Here is an 18,926-nt window from a genome sequence, read left to right as displayed (position 1 = left end):
AGGAAGCAAAGAGTAGGAATTAACGGGTCCTTTTCAGAATGGCAGGCAGTGACCGCAAGGCTCGGTGCTGGGACCCAGTTATTTACAATAAATATTAACGATTTAGACGAGGGAATTAAATCTGATGACTCCAAGGTTGCGGATGACACAAAGCTAGGTGGCAGTGTGAGCTGCGAAGAAGATGCTATGAGGCTACAGTGTGACTTGTATAGGTTGGGTGAGTGGGCAGATGCATGGCAGATGCAGTGTAATGTGGATAAATGTGAGGTTATCCACTTTGGTGGCAAGAACAGGAAAGCAAATTATTATCTGAATGGTGTCAGACAAGGAAAAAGGGGGGGGGGGTGCAATGAGATCTGGGTGTGTTTGTACATCAGTCACTGAAAATAAGCATGCAGGTACAGCAGACAGTGAAGAAAGCTAATGGCATGTTGGCCTTCATTGCGAGAGGATTTGAGTTTAGGGGCAAGGAGGTCCTATTGCAGGTAGTACAGAGCCCTGGTGAGCGCACCTGGAGTATTGTGTGCAATTTTGGTCTCCTAATTTGAGGAAGGACATTATTACAGTACTATTGAGGAAGTGCTGTGTAGGTTCGCGAGGCTAATTCCCAGGAAGGCGGGACTGACAGATGATGAAAGAATGGGTCGACTGGGCTTGTATTCACTGGAATTTTGGATGAGAGGAGATCCTATAGAAACATATAAAATTCTTAAATGATTGGACAGGCTAGAAGCAGGAAAAACGTTCCCAATATTGGGGGAGTCCAGAACCAGGGGTTACAGTTTAAGAATAAGGGGTAGGCTATTTAAGACTGAGAAGAGGAAAATCCTTTTCACCCAGAGTTGTGAATCTGTGGAATTCTCTGCCAGTGGAGGCCAATTCACTGGATGTTTTCAAGAGTTAGATTTAGTTCTTAGGGCTAAAGGAATCAAGGTATATGGGGGAAAAGCAGGAACGGGGTACCGATTTTAGATGATCAACCATGATCATATTGAATGGTGGTACTGGCTCGAGGGGCCAAATGGCCTACTACTGCACATATTTTTCTATGTTATTGTACACAAGCCATTGAAGGCCAATTAGAGATGCAGCACGCAATTAAGTGGACAAATGATATGTTCACCTTACTTAAATGCAGGACTAATGAAGTCTTATTCAATGGCAACAGTCCTTGGTTATACCACACAGAGAGCATTGCATGCATTTTGCCCTCGTTAATAATAGATATACTTCCCACAAATCAACACGCCGTGGTCAACAAACACCAGACGTCTTACCCCGAGGCATTTATCGCCATAGCTGGGGACTTCAAAAAAGCAAAGCTTACGAAATCGCTCCCTAACTTCCACCAACTCCAGGACTGTTTGGAGTCTATAGACTGGGCAATGTTCAGGGACTCAGCAACGGACTTGAACGAATACGCCACAGTCGTTATAGACTTCATAAAGAAATGTGTGGAGGACTGCATCCCTACAAAAACCTTCCACGTGTTTCCCAATCTGAAACCTTTGATGAACTTTGAGATCCAGACTCTTCTGAAGACCAGACATGCATTCATGTCTGATGACACATTGGTCTACAAGAAGTCCAGATACGACCTTGGTAAGGCCATCAAAAAGGCCAAAAGGGAGTTAAAAAGAGTGTCTTCAACCTTCCGGCTCGAGGGCACTCGGCCGGAATGCCTCGAGCTGCATCGACCGACCGCACACACACAAACGCATCACGAAGGCGGGGGCCAGGGAAGGCGGAGGAGCGATGAAGAGGAAGGTAAACGGCTGCCACAGTAAGTCCTTTAGAGAGCGCGGTGGGGAGAGAGGGAGAGAGGAGGGGTGAGAGAGGGGGAGAGAGGGGGAGAGAGGGGGTGAGAGAGGGGGAGAGAGAGGGGGAGAGGGGAGAGAGAGGAGAGGGGGAGAGAGAGGGGGAGAGAGAGAGGGGAGAGAGAGAGAGAAGAGGAGAGAGAGGGGGAGAGAGAGAGAGGGAGAGGAGAGAGGGGGGGAGAGAGAGGAGTAGGGGACACTTTTAAGAAGTATAATAGAGTTTAGCGGGCATTTTACCTACCGGTAGGTCTTCCTGGGTCCAGAAAACTCCAATGAGCCAATCAAAATGCCTGGTCCGCAAAGGAGATTGCCTACGGCTGCCCTCAAGTGCCTGTAACCAAATAGCGACCCCACTCCACTGCACTACGAGTTAAAAAGAACCATGCCTACCAAATTTTACTTGCGGAAAATGTTTCAAAAACATTTCCGCGACCTAGCAGAGGCCGCAAGTATTCGGGAACTTACCTTGAGCATGAAGGAGAGTTCCAGCGACCTCCTAGGCCCTTGTGTCGACCATGCTGTGAGTTTGTCGAGGGCAAACTCGTCTAAACTCGCAGATTAGGTCGCCCAAGTGGGACAGGCCCTTACGTCTGCCATGAAAATATCCATTGACTTGGCCACACTGTACTGTCAATAAAATTTAATATTTTCAGTTCAATCTCGTATATTTGATGTATAATTTATGTATTGAGTGTTGTCTGCATCTATGTGCCTGCAATGCTGCTGCAATTTACATTACACCTGTACATCATCGCAGTTGTGGATATGACAAACTCGACTTGACTACCATCACACATTTCAGAATCAAACTCATACTCTAAAAAGGATTGCTGTGGTGCTGACTTGGCACAAAAAAAAAACAAAGTTTGCAATTTTCATCCATTAGTGTTGTAAAATATTTACATTCATGATGACACAATTGGCTGGCTGTTTTGGATTGTCTTGCTTTAAAAGGGTGCTTTATGAATATTGGAGGAACAGCAAAAATAGCACCAATGTTTCCGAATGGAGTATCCAGCATTAACCTAATCATCAAGAAAACAGGCCCTTCAATGCACAGGCACTTTGCCATCAACAAACAGCCAGCAGTACACTAATGTTAATTGAACACATTTCAGTCTCTCTTATTGCCATCATTCCCCCCCTCCCCCCCCCCCCCCCCCCCCCCCCCCCTCTCATAGATTATATTACTCACAATAGAGACTCTTTACAGTTTACAGACAATTCACCAACAGCATATCTTTGGGATGTGGGAGGAAATCACTTTGAGAAAACCAAGGTAGTCACGTGTAGAATAGGCAAACTTCACATAGACAGTATCAGAGGTCAGCATTAGTAGAGCTGTTGGAAGCAGCTGTGCCACAATATTGTGCTGGGTGGCCAAAGACTACTGTATCATTAACATCCATTATCAAATGATTGACTGTTTTCACAGCATATGTTTGATTTGTTTTTGAATTGTTTCCCAAAATGTCATCAGTAGCATATGTTTTTAACGTCACAAACACATACATGCTGAATACTTTCCACGAGTTTTCAAAAGAGAGCTAGATAGGGCTCTTAAAGATATCGAAGTCAGGGGATATGGGGAGAAGGCAAGAATGGGGTACTGATTGTGGATGATCAGCCATGATCACATTGAATGGCGGTGCTAGCTTGAAGGGCTGTGTGGCCTACTCCTGCACCTATTGTCTATTGTCACTGATTCCTGGCATGTCCCATTGAATTACTCCAGCATTTTGTGTCTATCTTTGCATCTGTAGTTCCAGCATCTGCAGCTCCTTCCGACATACTCAGCATCCTTTATGTTGTTTAATGTCAGAGTTTGAGCATTAAGGATGTTATTACACATGCAACTTCAGCTCAATAATTTGACCCAGTGTTTTTGTCTTTGGGAAACCACCATTTAGTTCAATGATAATTCATACTCTGCCTTCCATCCAAATCACTTACTGAGAATCTAATGAGATCCAGAAGATGGATGATTGCCTTTCATCTAAATCACATATCTAAGTGCCATTACTGACCAATACTGGGAGAAATCCAGCCTTGCTACAGCACAAGGTATAGAAATCTAGTGAGTAACTAAATTACATTGTTCAAGAAGGAACTGCAGATGCTGGAAAATCGAAGGTACACAAAATTGCTGGAGAAACTCAGCGGGTGCAGCAGCATCTATGGAGCGAAGGAAATAGGCGACGTTTCGGGCCGAAACCTGGTACCGGGTCTGAAGAAGGGTTTCAGCCCGAAACGTCGCCTATTTCCTTCGCTCCATAGATGCTGCTGCACCCGCTGAGTTTCTCCAGCAATTTTGTGTACCAACTAAATTACATTGATATCTTATTTAGAGTCACACAGTACAGCATGAAACAGGCCATTTGGCCCAACTCATCCCTGCCAACAAGATGCTCCATCTAGGAAGTCCTATTTCACTGGATTTCGCCCGTACCCCTCTAAACCCTTCCCATTCATGTACCTGTCCAAATGTCTTTTAACTGTTATTATTGTACCTGCCTCAACTTCTTCCTCTATTTAAAGTAATAGTGTCGCCATTTATTTATTCCAGGTGCTTGGTGGCATCTACTTGCTTGGAAGATTGAGTAGATACGGGAGTCAATGAATATTCTCTTGAACTTCTACAGGTGTATAGTTTGGAGCATATTGTAACAGGTTGTACCACGGCCTGGTATGGCAACATGAATGCCCAAGAATGAAAGAGAATTCAGAGCATCGTAGACACTGCCCGGTCCATCACAGATACTGACCTCCTCGCCATCAAAGGGATCTATAGGAGGCATTGACTCAAAAAGGCAGCCAGCATGATCAAGGATCCACACCACCCTGGTCACACTCACATTTCACTCCTATCACCAGCAAGAAGGTATAGGTGTCTGAAAACTGTGACCATCAGGTTTGAGAATAGCTTCTTCCTAACAATCATTAGGCTCTTGAACATTACACAACACTAACCTCAAATATTAATTAGGGACAACGTTGGGTTCAATTGAGGACTTTCTTTTTTTTTTTAAATTACTATTGGAGTTGTAATTTATTGATTTTTTGTTAAGGAACATAGAAAATAAGTGCAGGAGTAGGCCATACCCCCTGCCACAGAGGGTAGTTGATGCCAGTTATTTAATATGGCTATATTTAAGAGGGAGTTAGATGTGGCCCTTGTGGTTAAGGGGATCAGGGGGTATGGAGAGAAGGCAGGTACGGGATACTGAGTTGGATGATCAGCCATGATCATATTGAATGGCGGTGCAGGCTCGAGGGGCCGAATGGCCTACTCCTGCACCTAATTTCTATGTTTCCATTCGGCTCTTCGAGCCAGCACCTCCATTCAATATGATCATGGCTGATCATCCAGAATCAGTACACTGTTCCTGCTTTTTCCCCATATCCCTTGATTCCATTAGCCCTGAGAGTTATACCTAACTCTCTTCAATACACCTAGTGAAGTGGCCTCCACTGCCTTCTGTGGCAGAGAATTCCACAAATTCACAACTCTCTGGCTGAAAAAGTTTTTCCTCATCTCAGTCAATGGCCTACCCCTTATTCTTAAACTGTGACCCCTGGTTCTAGACTCCCCCAACATCGGGAACATTTTTCCTGCATCTAGCCTGACCAGTCCTTTAAGAATTTTATATGTTTCCATAAGATCCCCTCAAATCCTTCTAAATTCCAGTGAATATAAGCCCAGTCAATCCATTCTTTCATCATATATCAGTTCCCCCATCCTGAGAATTAACCTGGTGAATCTATGCTGCACTTCCCCCAATAGCAGGAATGTTTTTCCTCAAATTAAGAGACCAAAACTGCACACAATGCTCCAGGTGCAGTCTCAGCAGGGCCCTGTACAACTGCAGTAGGACAAACTTGCTCCTATACTGAAATCCTCTTGCTACAAAGGCCAACATGCCATTTGCTTTCTTCACTGCCTACATGTACCTGCATGCTTACTTTCAGTGACTGGTGTACAAGGACACCCAGGTCTCGTTGCACCTCCCATTTTCCTAATTTGACACGATTCAGATAATAATCTGCCTTCTTGGTCTTGCCACCATAGTGGATAACCTCACATATATCAACATCACACTGTGGATATATATGCTATATATAATCTATGTGTAATGTGTTTACAGGCCTGCTCTGCTACTTCAATTAAGAATTTTATTGTTCTGTTGTTGGTACATAAAATAATTAGCTTTAGTGATTAGTACGGGTGTCAGGAGTTATGTGGAGAAGGCAGGAGAATGGGGTTGGGAGGGAAATATAGATAAGCATGACTGAATGGTGGAGTAGACTTGATGGGCCGAATGGCCACATTTTGCTCCTATAATTCATGAACTTTTCACTGTACCTCAGTACAAGTGACCAACAATAGTAAACTAAACTAACATTTATGTTTTAATTTCAGATTTGTTTTTAATTTCCTGGCTATCATGGCAGTATTCAAACTCATGTCTGTGGTTCAGCAGTCAGAATAGTGGCCGCTCATCCAGTCTAACTCTAAGCTATCAAGGAAAGGTGTTTATATTAAGATAACATTTCCTCTTGAAAGAACATTCAGGAGTTCTTCGATAAACACTCTTGAAGCCTAAACTCTTTTCTCCAGGTTTCATGTAGGCAGCAATGGGACAGATTGCAAGCCAGCAATTAGAACATTTGCAATAGCTGGAAACAAAGCTCGAGTCTATAATTGTGTCTTTTAATTGCAATTTGTAGAACACATCGTGAAGCATTAATAAATTAGCTGCTTCTCATTTATGTCAAATGGCCACGAAAGTGGTGAGATCTTGCTGGCAGAACATTGTGCCTGACCTGAGAGTAAAACAAATGTTCATGAAAAATTGATGACAGGGCACATTTGTACAAGATCTCTTCCTCGTCAAATATGTACACAGACTAAAATGGAATAACATTAAGGGTGACATTGTTTCTGCTGAGTTGGAATGATACTATACAAAGACATTCCCTGTCAAACCACATCAAGGCAATACTGGTTTTACAGTCCATGCATAAAAAGGATGTGATGCGAGTTAGATATTGTGACTTGAAATTGGTAGAGTCTTTTAGAAACCTTTAACTCTTTAAGATAGGTGGTATGTTGTGCAAAAGAGGCTCCCACTATCCCTTTTGTGACAGATGTGTACGATGTATTCTTCATCTCGAAGTTGCACAATTTCTGCACATTTATCTCTCTCCCACCTCCCCTTCCTCCGTTTCCATTTCAATGAAATGTATTTCAAAACACAAGCTTGATATCTCCTCATCAGGACTTTGCTGCTTTACCCCCCGCCATGTGCTGTATCGTGTGGTCTTTCACTTTGATGTTGCAATCCTAAAAATACACATTTGAATAAAACAGTTCACCAATCTCTATGGAACTGCAGATGCTGGCTCATACCAAAGATAGACACAAAGTGCTGGAATAACTCAGCAGGTCAGGCAGCATCACTGGAGAAAAAGGATGGGCGACATTTCAGGTTTGGACCGTAGAGTGGGGGGCAGACTCAATTGTACCTGTGTCAATATAATGTGGATTAGTCACCTGATTGAATTGTTCTGAACCTATTGCCAGCTCTTAACCTATTTCAGGCTTCTGGGGATATGGGCCAAACGCAGATGGGACATGTTGGTCGGTGTGGGCAAGTTGGTCAAAGGACCTGTTTCCACACTCTCTGACTCTGTGACACATTGAGCAATTCCTCTACCAAAATAAACACAGCCCTTTACATAGAAAATGTAATTCTGATTTATCTTTGGGCTGACAATAATTTGGAGTGCAGAATCTTCAACACAAAAATCTATTGCTACCTTTTTGTAACTCCACTCCTGAAACTAGCGCCCAACCTTCAGAAACAAACTTGTTATCACAACGCACTGTCCACCAAACTGCCTCGTTAATCATTATCCCACATGCTAAATGTTTTTTAAAAAAAGTTAAATAAACACTCATTTAAGGAAATTGTTATCTGCAGCTAAGAGGGATACACGTTAAAATGGTATTGCACGTTTTAATGCAGGTAGGTAGTTAAATAAGATTTAGTGCACATGCAGTTAACAGGGTTGGAGGTTTTTAACGTGGTCTTTCCCACTAGAACAGGAACCACGTCACGGGAAGCGGGTGTCCCTGGAGGGGAGAGGTGGGCAAGTTTGCATTTTGTCCAAGACAGACTGTTGTTGGGACAGGACCGCTACAGGTGGAGATGTTGAGAGGCGTTGGGAGGTGTCCCGCCTTGTTCTGGGCGGCGGTTGCTTTGGACGTGGCTGGGTTGTCCCTTCTGTTGATTGGCATCTTTGGCAAGGTGCAGGTGAAGAGCAGGGGGGTGGGAGACTGCTTCATCTACAGCGGGGCCATCATCGTCTTCCTCAGCCTTATCTGGTGGCTGTCCTGGTGCACGGGCAACATCGAGGTCTCTCTGGAGGAGCTGGAGAGAGGCGCCATGCACAAGGGCAACGGCCTGGCCAAACTCACCAGCAAGTTCAGCGAAAGGTTGGCCGCCAAGAGGCAACTTTCCCCGGCGGAGGGCGAGAAGGGTCTGGGCGAGATGTCTACGGTCAACGCCTGGGACGTGGCCAGACTGTATGGCGAGGTGTCGGCGCAGCAGCAGCAGAGGCAAGAGGCGAGATACGTGGAGCTCAACAGTGTGAGGCCGCCCCGCTTATCGCACATGAAGCTGCAGAGGGGAGAGAGGCTGGTGTAAACGGTGAGAAACACTAGTACATTGGCTGCTTCAGCCGAGGATTCAAAGGGCGAGTTAAGCAGACAATGCTGACTCAGCACTGTGCAGAATTGGTGGGGACTGCACTGAACCGTTAATTGCAATGTCAAACTCTCAATGGATTGGTGGGGCCAAGGGCCAAGCGGTGCAGTTTTCATTTAATGGGAAATCCCTTAAAAGGGACCTTTGAATTTCATTAAGTTGAAACACTTGACACCTGAAAAAGGGCGTCTGCACCGTGGACGTGTATCTAACACTGCCTGCCTGCCTGTGTAGGAAGGAACTGCAGATGCCGGTTTAAACCAAAGATGGACACAAAAAGCTGGAGTAACTCAGCGGGTCAGATGACATCCCTGGGGAAAAGGAATAGACGACGCTTCCCCAGTCTGGGCGTCGCCTGTTCCTTTTCATGTTGTGTGACCTGCTGAGTAAAGGGGCTGTCCCACTTGGGTGTCATTTGCGTGTCACGCCGTACGACTCGTACGCACATGATGCGTGTGTGGTGATGTAGGCAGTGAAGCACCCCAGGATTTTGATACGTACAAAATCTCCACACGCCATCTGCATGATGTGCAAATGATGCCCGAGTGGGGCAGGCCCTTTACTCCAGCTTTTTGTGTCTTTCCAAGTTAGTTCTAACTCTCCTACAGACAACACTCTCTAATCCAGGCAGCATTCTTGTGAACCTCTTCTGCACCTTTTCCAAAATTTCCAGCTCCATCCTGGAACAGGATGACCAGATCTGCCCACACTGCTCCACCTGTGTTCTAACCAACGTCTTATACAGCTTGAATATAACCATATAACAATTACAGCACGGTAGCAGACCATCTCGGCCCTACAAGTCCGTGCCGAACAACTTTTTTTCCCTTAGCCCCACCTGCCTGCACTCGTACCATAACCCTCCATTCCCTTCTCATCCACATGCCTATCCAATTTATTTTTAAATGATACCAACGAACCTGCCTCCACCACTTCCACTGGAAGCTCATTCCACACCGCTACCACTCTCTGAGTAAAGAAAATACTTTCATACTTTCATACTTAATGCCCCAACTGATGAAGACAAAAATGCTGTACGCTGTAAACTTTATGTTTAAACTCCCCTGTGTTTCTACTTTCAGGGAGCTATGGACTTGCACCCCAAGATCTCTCTGTGTATCAGTGTTGCTTAGATCCTGACATTCACTGTATATTAGAAACATAGAAAATAGGTGCAGGAGTAGGCCATTCGGCCCTTCGAGCCGTTCAATATGATCATGGCTCAATATCATCATCCAAAATCAGTACCCCGTTCCTGCTTTCTCCCCATATCCCCATGCATTTGACCTCCCAAAGTACAATGCCACATACTAGTCCAGTTTAAACTCCATCTGCCATTTCTCTACCCATAATTACATATCTGTATCCTGCTGAATCCTACGACAATCTTCCTCACTGTTCACAACTCTGTTGATGTGCTGAAATGATTGGATGTAGTTTAAATCTCAGATAGATCGTGCGAGCAATAATTGAGCATTTATTATGGTGAATGATTGTTGGGTCTGATCCTGAGCTCCTGTTGTTGTACGGACATTCTACGATAAATCAAGGGCACACGGTGAAGTAAGTGATTTTAAAAAAATTGGCATATGAGCGTAATGCAGAGTAATGAAATTGGTGGGAAGAATAGAAGAGCGGTAGATTGTTGAAATGGATAGTGTTTTTATTAATTTTCAATATCTGAACATTACTGATAAGGCCATATTATTTGCCTTCAGAAGGGGGTGGTGAGCTGTCTGCTTCCCCCTCCTGATGAAGGTGCTCCCTTAGAGATGTTTGAGAGAAACATTCCAAAATTTAGACCCAGTCGTGATGAAGGACGGGCAGTTTACTTCCAAGTCGGGAAAGGGAGCATTTTTTTGTGGGAAACCTGCAGGTAGTGGTGTCCTCTTGTAGCTGTGCTTTGTAGTTATGAGTTTGTGAGGTGCCTACTGTGGAGCTATGTCATTTTAATTTAGAAAAGCAAATGGATTGTTGTCCTTCATTACAAAGGGGGCAAGTTAAAAATGTAAATGAAGTTTTGCTACAATTGATGGTGAAACCGCACCTTGAGCACTGGGTAGGGTTTTCCCACCTTATTTAAGGAGGGATAAATTTCCATTGGAGGCAGTTGTGTACAAGGAGTTCACGCAGTCGACTCAGTTCTGTTTAGTTTACTGTCACATGTACCAAGGTACAGTGAAAAGTTTTTGTTGCGTGCTAACCAGTCAGCAGAAAGACCACACATGACAGTGTATAGATAAATGATAAGGGAATAACATTTAGTGCAAGGTAAAGCCAGGAGGTCTGATCAAAGAGATAGACAGTAGTTCAGCACTGCTCTCTGGTTGTGGTAGGATGATTCAGTTGCCCAAAAAGCTGCGATGAAACTGTCCCCGAACCTGGTGGTGTGTGTTTTCACACTTCTATACCTTTTGCCTGATGGGAGAAGGGAGAAGAGGGAGTGGCCAGGGTGCAACCCATCCTCGATTATGCTGCTGGCCTTGCCAAGGAAACGTGAGGTATAAATGGAGTCAATAGAAGGGAGGTTGGTTTGTGTGATGGTCTGGGCTGTGTCCACAATTCGTTGCCTTTTTTTGCAGTTTTGGATGGAGCGGTTTCCAATGCATCCTGATAGAATGCTTTCAATGATGCATCTGTAGAAGTTGGTGCAAGTTGTAGGGGACATGCAAACTTTCCTGCGTCTTCTCAGGAAGTAGAGGCGTTGATTCCTGGGATCAACTGGGTGTATAATCATTGGAATTTAGAACAATAAGAGGTGATTTTATTGAAATAATTAGGATGCTGTAGGAGGCCTTTTAGTGTTGTAGCAGGCCATTGTGCTACCTTAAATGTTGTTAACTTTCAGTCCATTCAGTCTATTAGCCGGTGCATTTCAACGCTGCATGAAGCAGGAACAAACGCCTATTTGTTACAAAGAATATCCATTGCACTTTTAATTACTGTATGGGCAAAGCTGCTATGTTAAAGCTTGAACGGCACAGAGTAATGCTATCTCTACTGTTTTCTTTTGCATAATGCACTTGCATTGAATGTTTCGGAAAGCAGAGTCATCAATTAAGTAGCAAAATAGCTCGATCTCTCAAGTTCTCAGATCTTTTTCTGTCATTCCCGCTTAGTCTGGGATATTGCTAATTGCCTTGCAACGCCATAGACCCGGGTTTGATCCTGACTATGAGTGTTTGTCTGTACGGAGTTTGTACGTTCTCCCCGTGACCTGTGCAGGTTTTGTCCGAGATCTTCAGTCTCCTCCCACACTCCAAAGACGTACAGGTTTGAAGGTTAATTGGTTTGGTATAAGTGTAAATTGTCCCCAGTGTGTGCAGGACATATGAGGGGATTGCTGGTCAGTGCGGACTCGGTGGTCCGAATGGCCTGTTTCCGCATTGTATCTCTCGGCTAAAATAATAGTGTACAGGAAAGTTCAGTTAATGATTGTTAGATAATGATAATTAGTACCATGGTGACTATCCTGCTTGCATTTGTTCAATGGTTAGTTATTTTCAACACTTAAGATATGAGTTCAGATTAAATAAACTTTTTTTCCATGTTGGGCATCCTGTGCTAATATCAGTAAAGTAAATGCAGGTTGGAACTGAACACTGTGTTGCAATGTGACTGACTTAAACTCAGATGTGTACCTCTCTACCTGTGAAACTGTACTCATTTACACCCAAGTATATCACGGTTAACCCTGACAAGCTGATTTCAGGTAGCATCATTAAAACTTTTTATCTTATCAGTGAAGCATAATTGTTCAGCCCTGTTCCACGAAAACCTCGGTGACCAATTTCAAAACCATCGTATTAATCTGCATTCTTGAATAATGATTTCCAGCAGTTGCCAGGAGCTGAAAGAGAATGTATTGCAATCAGTGCTGTCTGAACCGTTGATCAGAGTTAACCATTTTACTAAGCCATGCCAAAACCATTTCAACTTATAAAATAAAAATAGTTTAATGCATAATAGGCTTGCTGTACGATGTTTAAAATGAAAGTGTGGAAAGTGTTGTATTTTCTTTCATACAGATGCATTTTAGACTATTACTAATTAACAGTGTCCACCCGGCACAGACTCTTATCATAGTTGAAGTTCAATCTCCCCTACATCTGAACTCATTTCCGCAACCTGGAAAAAAGTAGAAATAATATATTACTTTCTATTCCAGAGTAAAAGAGCTCTCGCACAAGCCATTGTCCTTCAGGTTCGGTAATGAGATTCTTGGTAAGAGGTGCTTCGCTGATTTTTTTTTTTTTTTTTTTTTTTTTCTTTTTTCCCACCTGCTCTTGCAGAGAGTTCCTGGTCTATCTGTTCTTCCTGAGAACACTCGATCATGCCATGAGTTCAGATTTAAGTACAAGTACAGAGGTCTACACCATCATAGCCTTCCTTTATTTATTATTTAATAAACTGCTATCAAATCCTTTAACAAGACTACTATCCCCTCCTGAGCTGTACCACTGAACGCTGGTGTTCATTATAGCTCTATCGATCTCCCATTCCAAACATGTTCAGGTATGTGCTTGCTCTACTTTACAAGAGACACTGGGCTCAGTCTTTGCACGGGGTTCTTTGTGCCTGGAACCTGACATAAACTCCTAACTTCCCCATCGCTGCAGCTCCCAGGGCTCAGTGTGAAGAGGCTGACTGTGAGGATGTGTAGTGATCGGGGTAAGTGGTGTGTTAATCGGTGTCAAGTCATTGGGCTCAGGGCTGCACCCTGGTTGTCACATGAATATGGTCCATTGCTGGTGACTGACAACTTATTGACCAAGTGTGGATGGACTGCCTAGAATCTAATCTTCCTCTTCATCCACTGTAGGTGATGGAAGCTGCCCTCTTCCCTCTTGGTTCATCTGCCCAACACTCCCCCTCAGCCAGAGCATTCTCTACAGTAGCAAGGTGAAAGGCCAATGACCACCATTGACTTAGTGACCATGAGTGTAGACCAGACAGGGATTCTTACATTGCACAGAAATGCTGCCTGCACATGAATCTCTGATGTATCGTGGTAAGGTCAGAATTTTAACACCAATTCCAGGAGCGTTTTTGTTCCTGTCAACGCATCCAGAGTCCTAAACAAGACAGCTGTGTATTTACAAAGACATTGCTGACCAGGCAATTTCATGTGGCCATTGTAGGCTGGCTGGATGCACAAAAAAATTACAGCCTAGACCAGCTGTACAAATAGATGAAGAAATATTAAAAGCACTTGCATTATCAACCAATGCCAAAGATACAAAACAAATAATTCTTGCAATTATATGGTATCTCATTCACTGAAAACTTTCTAAACTGGGAGATCTTCGAAGTGATTGCATTAAACCATTGACAAAACACAAAGTGCTGGAGGGACTCGGCTGGTCAGGCAGTGTTTTTTAAGGGAAATGGACAACCCTCCATTCCCCGTGTGTCTGTGGAGCATTTCCTACCCAGATGGTGCCAGGCCAGCTGAGTTCCTCCAGCATTTTATATTTTGCTCAAAATACCAGCATCTGCAGTTCCTTATGTCATTATTTATTTATTTTTGGCTGATTGATTGATTGAGTGTTCATGCTTTAACACAATTCTAGTTCTATTTAAAAATAACAAACATCTTGGCAGGACAAATCAAAATAGGACGTGCATGGTAAATGGTAGGGAATTGAAGAATGCAGGTGAACAGTGGGATCTGGGAATAACTGTGCACAGTTCCCTGAAAGTGGAATCTCATGTAGATAGGGTGGTAAAGAAAGCTTTTGGTGTGCTGGCCTTTATAAATCAGAGCATTGAGTATAGAAGTTGGGATGTAATGTTAAAATTGTACAAGGCATTGGTGAGGCCAATTCTGGAGTATGGGGTACAATTTTGGTCGCCTAATTATAGGAAGGATGTCAACAAAATAGAGAGCGTACAGAGGAGATTTACTAGAATGTTGCCTGGGTTTCAGCAACTAAGTTACAGAGAAAGGTTGAACAAGTTAGGGCTTTATTCTTTGGAGCGCAGAAGGTTAAGGGGGGACATGATAGAGGTCTTTAAAATGATAAGAGGGATAGGCGGAGTTGACGTGGATAAGCTTTTCCCACTGAGAGTAGGGAAGATTCAAACAAGGGGACATGACTTGAGAATGAAGGGACTGAAGTTTAGGGGTAACATGAGGGGGAACTTCTTTACTCAGAGAGTGGCGGCTGTGTGGAATGAGCTTCCACTGAAGGTGGTGGAGGCAGGTTCGTTATTATCATTTAAAAATAAATTGGATAGTTATATGGACGGGAAAGGAATGGAGAGTTATGGTCTGAGCGCAGGTATATGGGACTAGGGGAGAATACGTGTTCGGCACGGACTAGAAGGGTCGAGATGGCCTGTTTCCGTGCTGTAATTGTTATATGGTTACATGTTTATAATTGCTTCACAATGATGCTGGCAGCTTCATAAAGGCCCCCAGCATGATCGTGGACCCACAGCACACTGGCTACCCTCTAAACTCACTCCTGCCATCGAGGGAAAAGGTACAAGGTCTGAACATGATGACCTCAAGGTTCAGGGACAGCTTCTTCCCAACAACCATCATGCTCTTGAACACCACAAACATCTGCCAAACTATGAATTGTTTTGGTTGCATTACGCACTACAGAATTTGATTGCATTATCAATGGGACTTTTGTTTAATTTATTTAACTTTTTATTTTAACTATTATGGTATCCATGGGTATTGTGCTGACATATCTCTAGTTTAGCGATACACCATGGAAACTGGCTGTTCGGCCCATCAAGTCCATGCTCACTATTGAGCACTAGTTCTATCCTACACACTAGGGGCAATTTACAGAAGCCAATTAACCTACAAACCTGCACGTCTTTTGGTTTGTGGGAGGAAACCAGAGCACCTGGGAAAAAATCTCACATGGTCACAGGGAGAATGCACAAACTCTGCACAGCCGGCACCAGTTGTCAGGATCGAACCTGGATCTAATACGCTGCGGCAGAAACTCTACATCAGCGCCACCATGCTACCCTGTTATGCTGATTGGGAGCAGCATAGTAGCACAGCGGTAGAGTTACTGCCCTACATACACCAGAGACCCGGGTTCAATCCTGACCTCTGGGTGCTGTCTGTACGGAGTTTGCATGTTCCCCCTGTGACCGTGTGGGTTTTCTCCAGGTGCTCTGTTTTCCACCCCACCCTCCAAAGAAGTGCAGGTTTTGTAGGTTAATTGGCTTTGGTAAGTTGTAAACTTGTCCCTAGTGTGTAGGACAGTGCCTGTGTACGGGGTGGTCGCTGGTCCAAGCGGACTCGGTGGGTCAAAGGGCCTGTTTCTGCGCTGCCTCTCTAAAGTCTAACGGTTGAGCATGTGCAAGTTAGAAGTAGCAGTTATTGAAATATTTAATATAAATACATCCTCCATAAGCTTGGCTACTGTCTGTTTCACCTCTACCCCAGTGAGGACATTGGACTTTGCCTGAAGGACTGATGTGCTACAATGCACCACAATGCTGGAGCTACATTCTGCATTATGTATCTTCCCATTTATCTGTTATACTGAATTTGAACTGATAGTATCTATGTATGGTATACTTGATCTTTTTAGATAGCATGCAAAACAAAGTTTTTTATTGTACCTTAATACGTGTGACAATAACAAACCTAACTTTTTTTTTTTTTAAAAGGCATTTGTTAGGTCTTGGCATATAACAATAACCATATAACAATTACAGCACGGATACAGGCCATCTCGGCCCTACAAGTCCGTGCCGACACAACTTTTTTTCCCTTAGTCCCACCTGCCTGCACTCATACCATAACCCTCCATTCCCTTCTCATCCATATGCCTATCCAATTTATTTTTAAATGATACCAACGAACCTGCCTCCACCACTTCCACTGGAAGCTCATTCCACACCGCTACCACTCTCTGAGTAAAGAAGTCCCCTCTCATGTTACCCCTAAACTTCTGTCCCTTAATTCTGAAGTCCTGTCCTCTTGTTTGAATCTTCCCTATTCTCAAAGGGAAAAGCTGATCCACATCAACTCTATCTATCCCTCTCATCATTTTAAAGACCTCTATCAAGTCACCCCTTAACCTTCTGCGCTCCAGAGAATAAAGACCTAACGTATTCAACCTATCTCTGTAACTTAGTTGTTGAAACCACTCAGCATGAACATTGTGGATGGTAGCACCTGCTCCTCTGCTGTAATCATATGTACTCATTTTTAAACAATAACCTTCCCCAGATTGGCAAACTTGACCCTCCAAAATGCAACATTCCTTGGATTCAGTTAGTTTATTGTCACATACACCAGAGTGCAATGAAATTCTGTTCACATGAAGCTCGCAGAGTAAACTGTATACATACATTTGTCATAGATACATCAATAAATACTATGACAAATACTAAACGGCAGATTAGTGCAAAGATCAGAGTCCAATCTGAGATCAGGTTTCAAAGAGAATGAAATACAATAATGGAATAAACAAGTAGAGGTAAGAGTTTGTGGCAGCATCTCCGGGAGAGGGGTGAGTTGTTCGGCAGTAGGATAGCAGTGGGGATGAAGCTGTTCTTGAGTCTGGATGCCTGGGTTTCCAAGCTCCTGCATCTTCTAGCTGAAGGTGGTTGAGGGATTGGGAGGCATCCTTGACCAGCCATTCTGATGTAACCTACCATGGAGATGGGCAGGAAGTGACAAGCCTGTGATGGATTTGGCCGAGTTTGTCATTCTCTGAAGTTTCAGGCAGTCGAGAGCAGAACACTTGCCATAACCTGCGTCGATGCATTCTGTCAGAATGCTTTTTATAGTGCATCTGTAGAAGTTCATGAGAATCCTAAGGACATGCCAAATCTTCTTTGAGCCTACATACATATGCTGATGCATTATTCTTGATTAATGCATCAAAGTGAATGGACCATGTTAGCTAGCTGGTGTAATGGATGCCTAGGAACTTGAAGGTGTTGATCATTTCCGCAGTACCTTCGTTGATGAGGACAGGGTAGTATTTCCTTGTGTTTTCACCCTCTTAGGTCAACAACCAAATCTTTCATCTAACTGACCATAAGGGCTAGGTGTTTTTTCAGACATCGAGTCCCTGATCCCTATCCATACTCCACCAAATCATTGTTATTGAACAGGTTGACAATAGTGGTATCATCAGTGAACTGAACGATTGAAGTGGCTCTGTACGTGCCACACAGTGATGGGTGTGCAGGAAGTAGAGTAGGGGAATGAGCACACAACCTTGAGGAGCACCAATGTTGAGGCTAGAGTAGAGGCGATTTTATGACCAATTCTAACCCATTGAGATTTACTAGTCAAGTAGCCAATGTTAGTTGCAGATGGCGGCTCCAACACCAAGGTCCAAAAGTTTAATTTTGACATTATTCAGTATTATGATGTATTAAGCCTGAGCTGTAGTTAATAAATATCATCCTGACAGGTGTTCTTATGGTTAAAGTGGTCCAGAGGTAAATATAGTACAAGGGAGATGGTGTCCTCTATAGTCCTATTTTTCCTAGACACAGATTGTAAGGAGGTCTAGATTGCTCGGGAGACGGGTGAGATGTGCGCCATTATTCATCCTTTGAAGCATTTCATTGCGTCCGATTTTTTAAAACCAATGGGCGGTGGATATTGAAATGTGAATAATGGCTGCATTTTGTGTTTTGAAGTGAAATCTCTTGAACAATCTTGCTACTGAAGGAAAGATCTGCTTTTGTTTCACAACCTTGAGATATTCCAAAGGGGCTTTTAAAGTTTAATCAGTTATGGTCTGAGAAACAGATTAGACAATGTATCCAGAGCAAGGCTCTGCTAACAGCAATAAGATAACAACAAATAATCAGCTTTTACTAAAGTTCTGAGATATTTCTTGTTCCCCAAGTAGTAGCATGCAATCCCTCATCTTTACCTGAGAGGGCACAAAGGGTTTTGATTTCAATGTCTCACCTGAAAGCTAGCAGAGAATTTTCCCTAGTGCTCATTAAGTCTCTTAATTTAAAAAGTATCTTGCCACATTGTGTCACTTGCCTCTTTGAAACTTGCATGTCATGTTTGTGTGTTCTCCCTGTAACCACATTGGTTTCCTCCCGAAGCTCTGGTTTTCTCCCTTCACCCCAAAGGTGTATGGGTTTGTAGTTTAATTGGCATCTGTGACCCTAGTTTGTAGGGAGTGGATGGGAAATGCGCCTACCATTTTTTTTTGTTTTCTGCTTAGTCATTGAAGTGTACCCGGGATCCAGATTATTCAGATTTAGCACTGAGTCACAGTCGACACTTAATATTCCACGCGATGAGTAAAACCTGATCCAGACTAGCTTTCTATTACACAAACGCCTACACTACGTGGAACACGAGGCTGAGAAGATT

At 43.5% G+C, this 18,926-nt stretch overlaps 1 protein-coding gene across 1 annotated transcript; it reads left to right on the top strand.

The window, feature by feature from the left end:
• Positions 1–6,276: 6,276 nt before the first annotated feature.
• On the top strand, positions 6,277–9,039 carry LOC129708118 (transmembrane protein 238-like). The gene has a single exon (XM_055653681.1). The coding sequence runs from the start codon at positions 8,030–8,032 to the stop codon at positions 8,525–8,527; it is 498 nt and encodes a 165-aa protein (XP_055509656.1). The 5' UTR covers positions 6,277–8,029; the 3' UTR covers positions 8,528–9,039.
• The last annotated feature ends 9,887 nt before the right edge of the window (positions 9,040–18,926 follow it).

This window comes from Leucoraja erinacea, chromosome 23, assembly GCF_028641065.1.
Source record: "Leucoraja erinacea ecotype New England chromosome 23, Leri_hhj_1, whole genome shotgun sequence".
Classification (NCBI taxonomy): Eukaryota; Metazoa; Chordata; class Chondrichthyes; order Rajiformes; family Rajidae; genus Leucoraja; species Leucoraja erinaceus.
This window is presented reverse-complemented; position numbering and strand designations above follow the sequence as displayed.

Bases quoted from the DNA above. Each gene is read 5' to 3' on its own strand.
- LOC129708118 (XM_055653681.1), top strand. From the start codon at position 8,030: ATGTTGAGAGGCGTTGGGAGGTGTCCCGCCTTGTTCTGGGCGGCGGTT.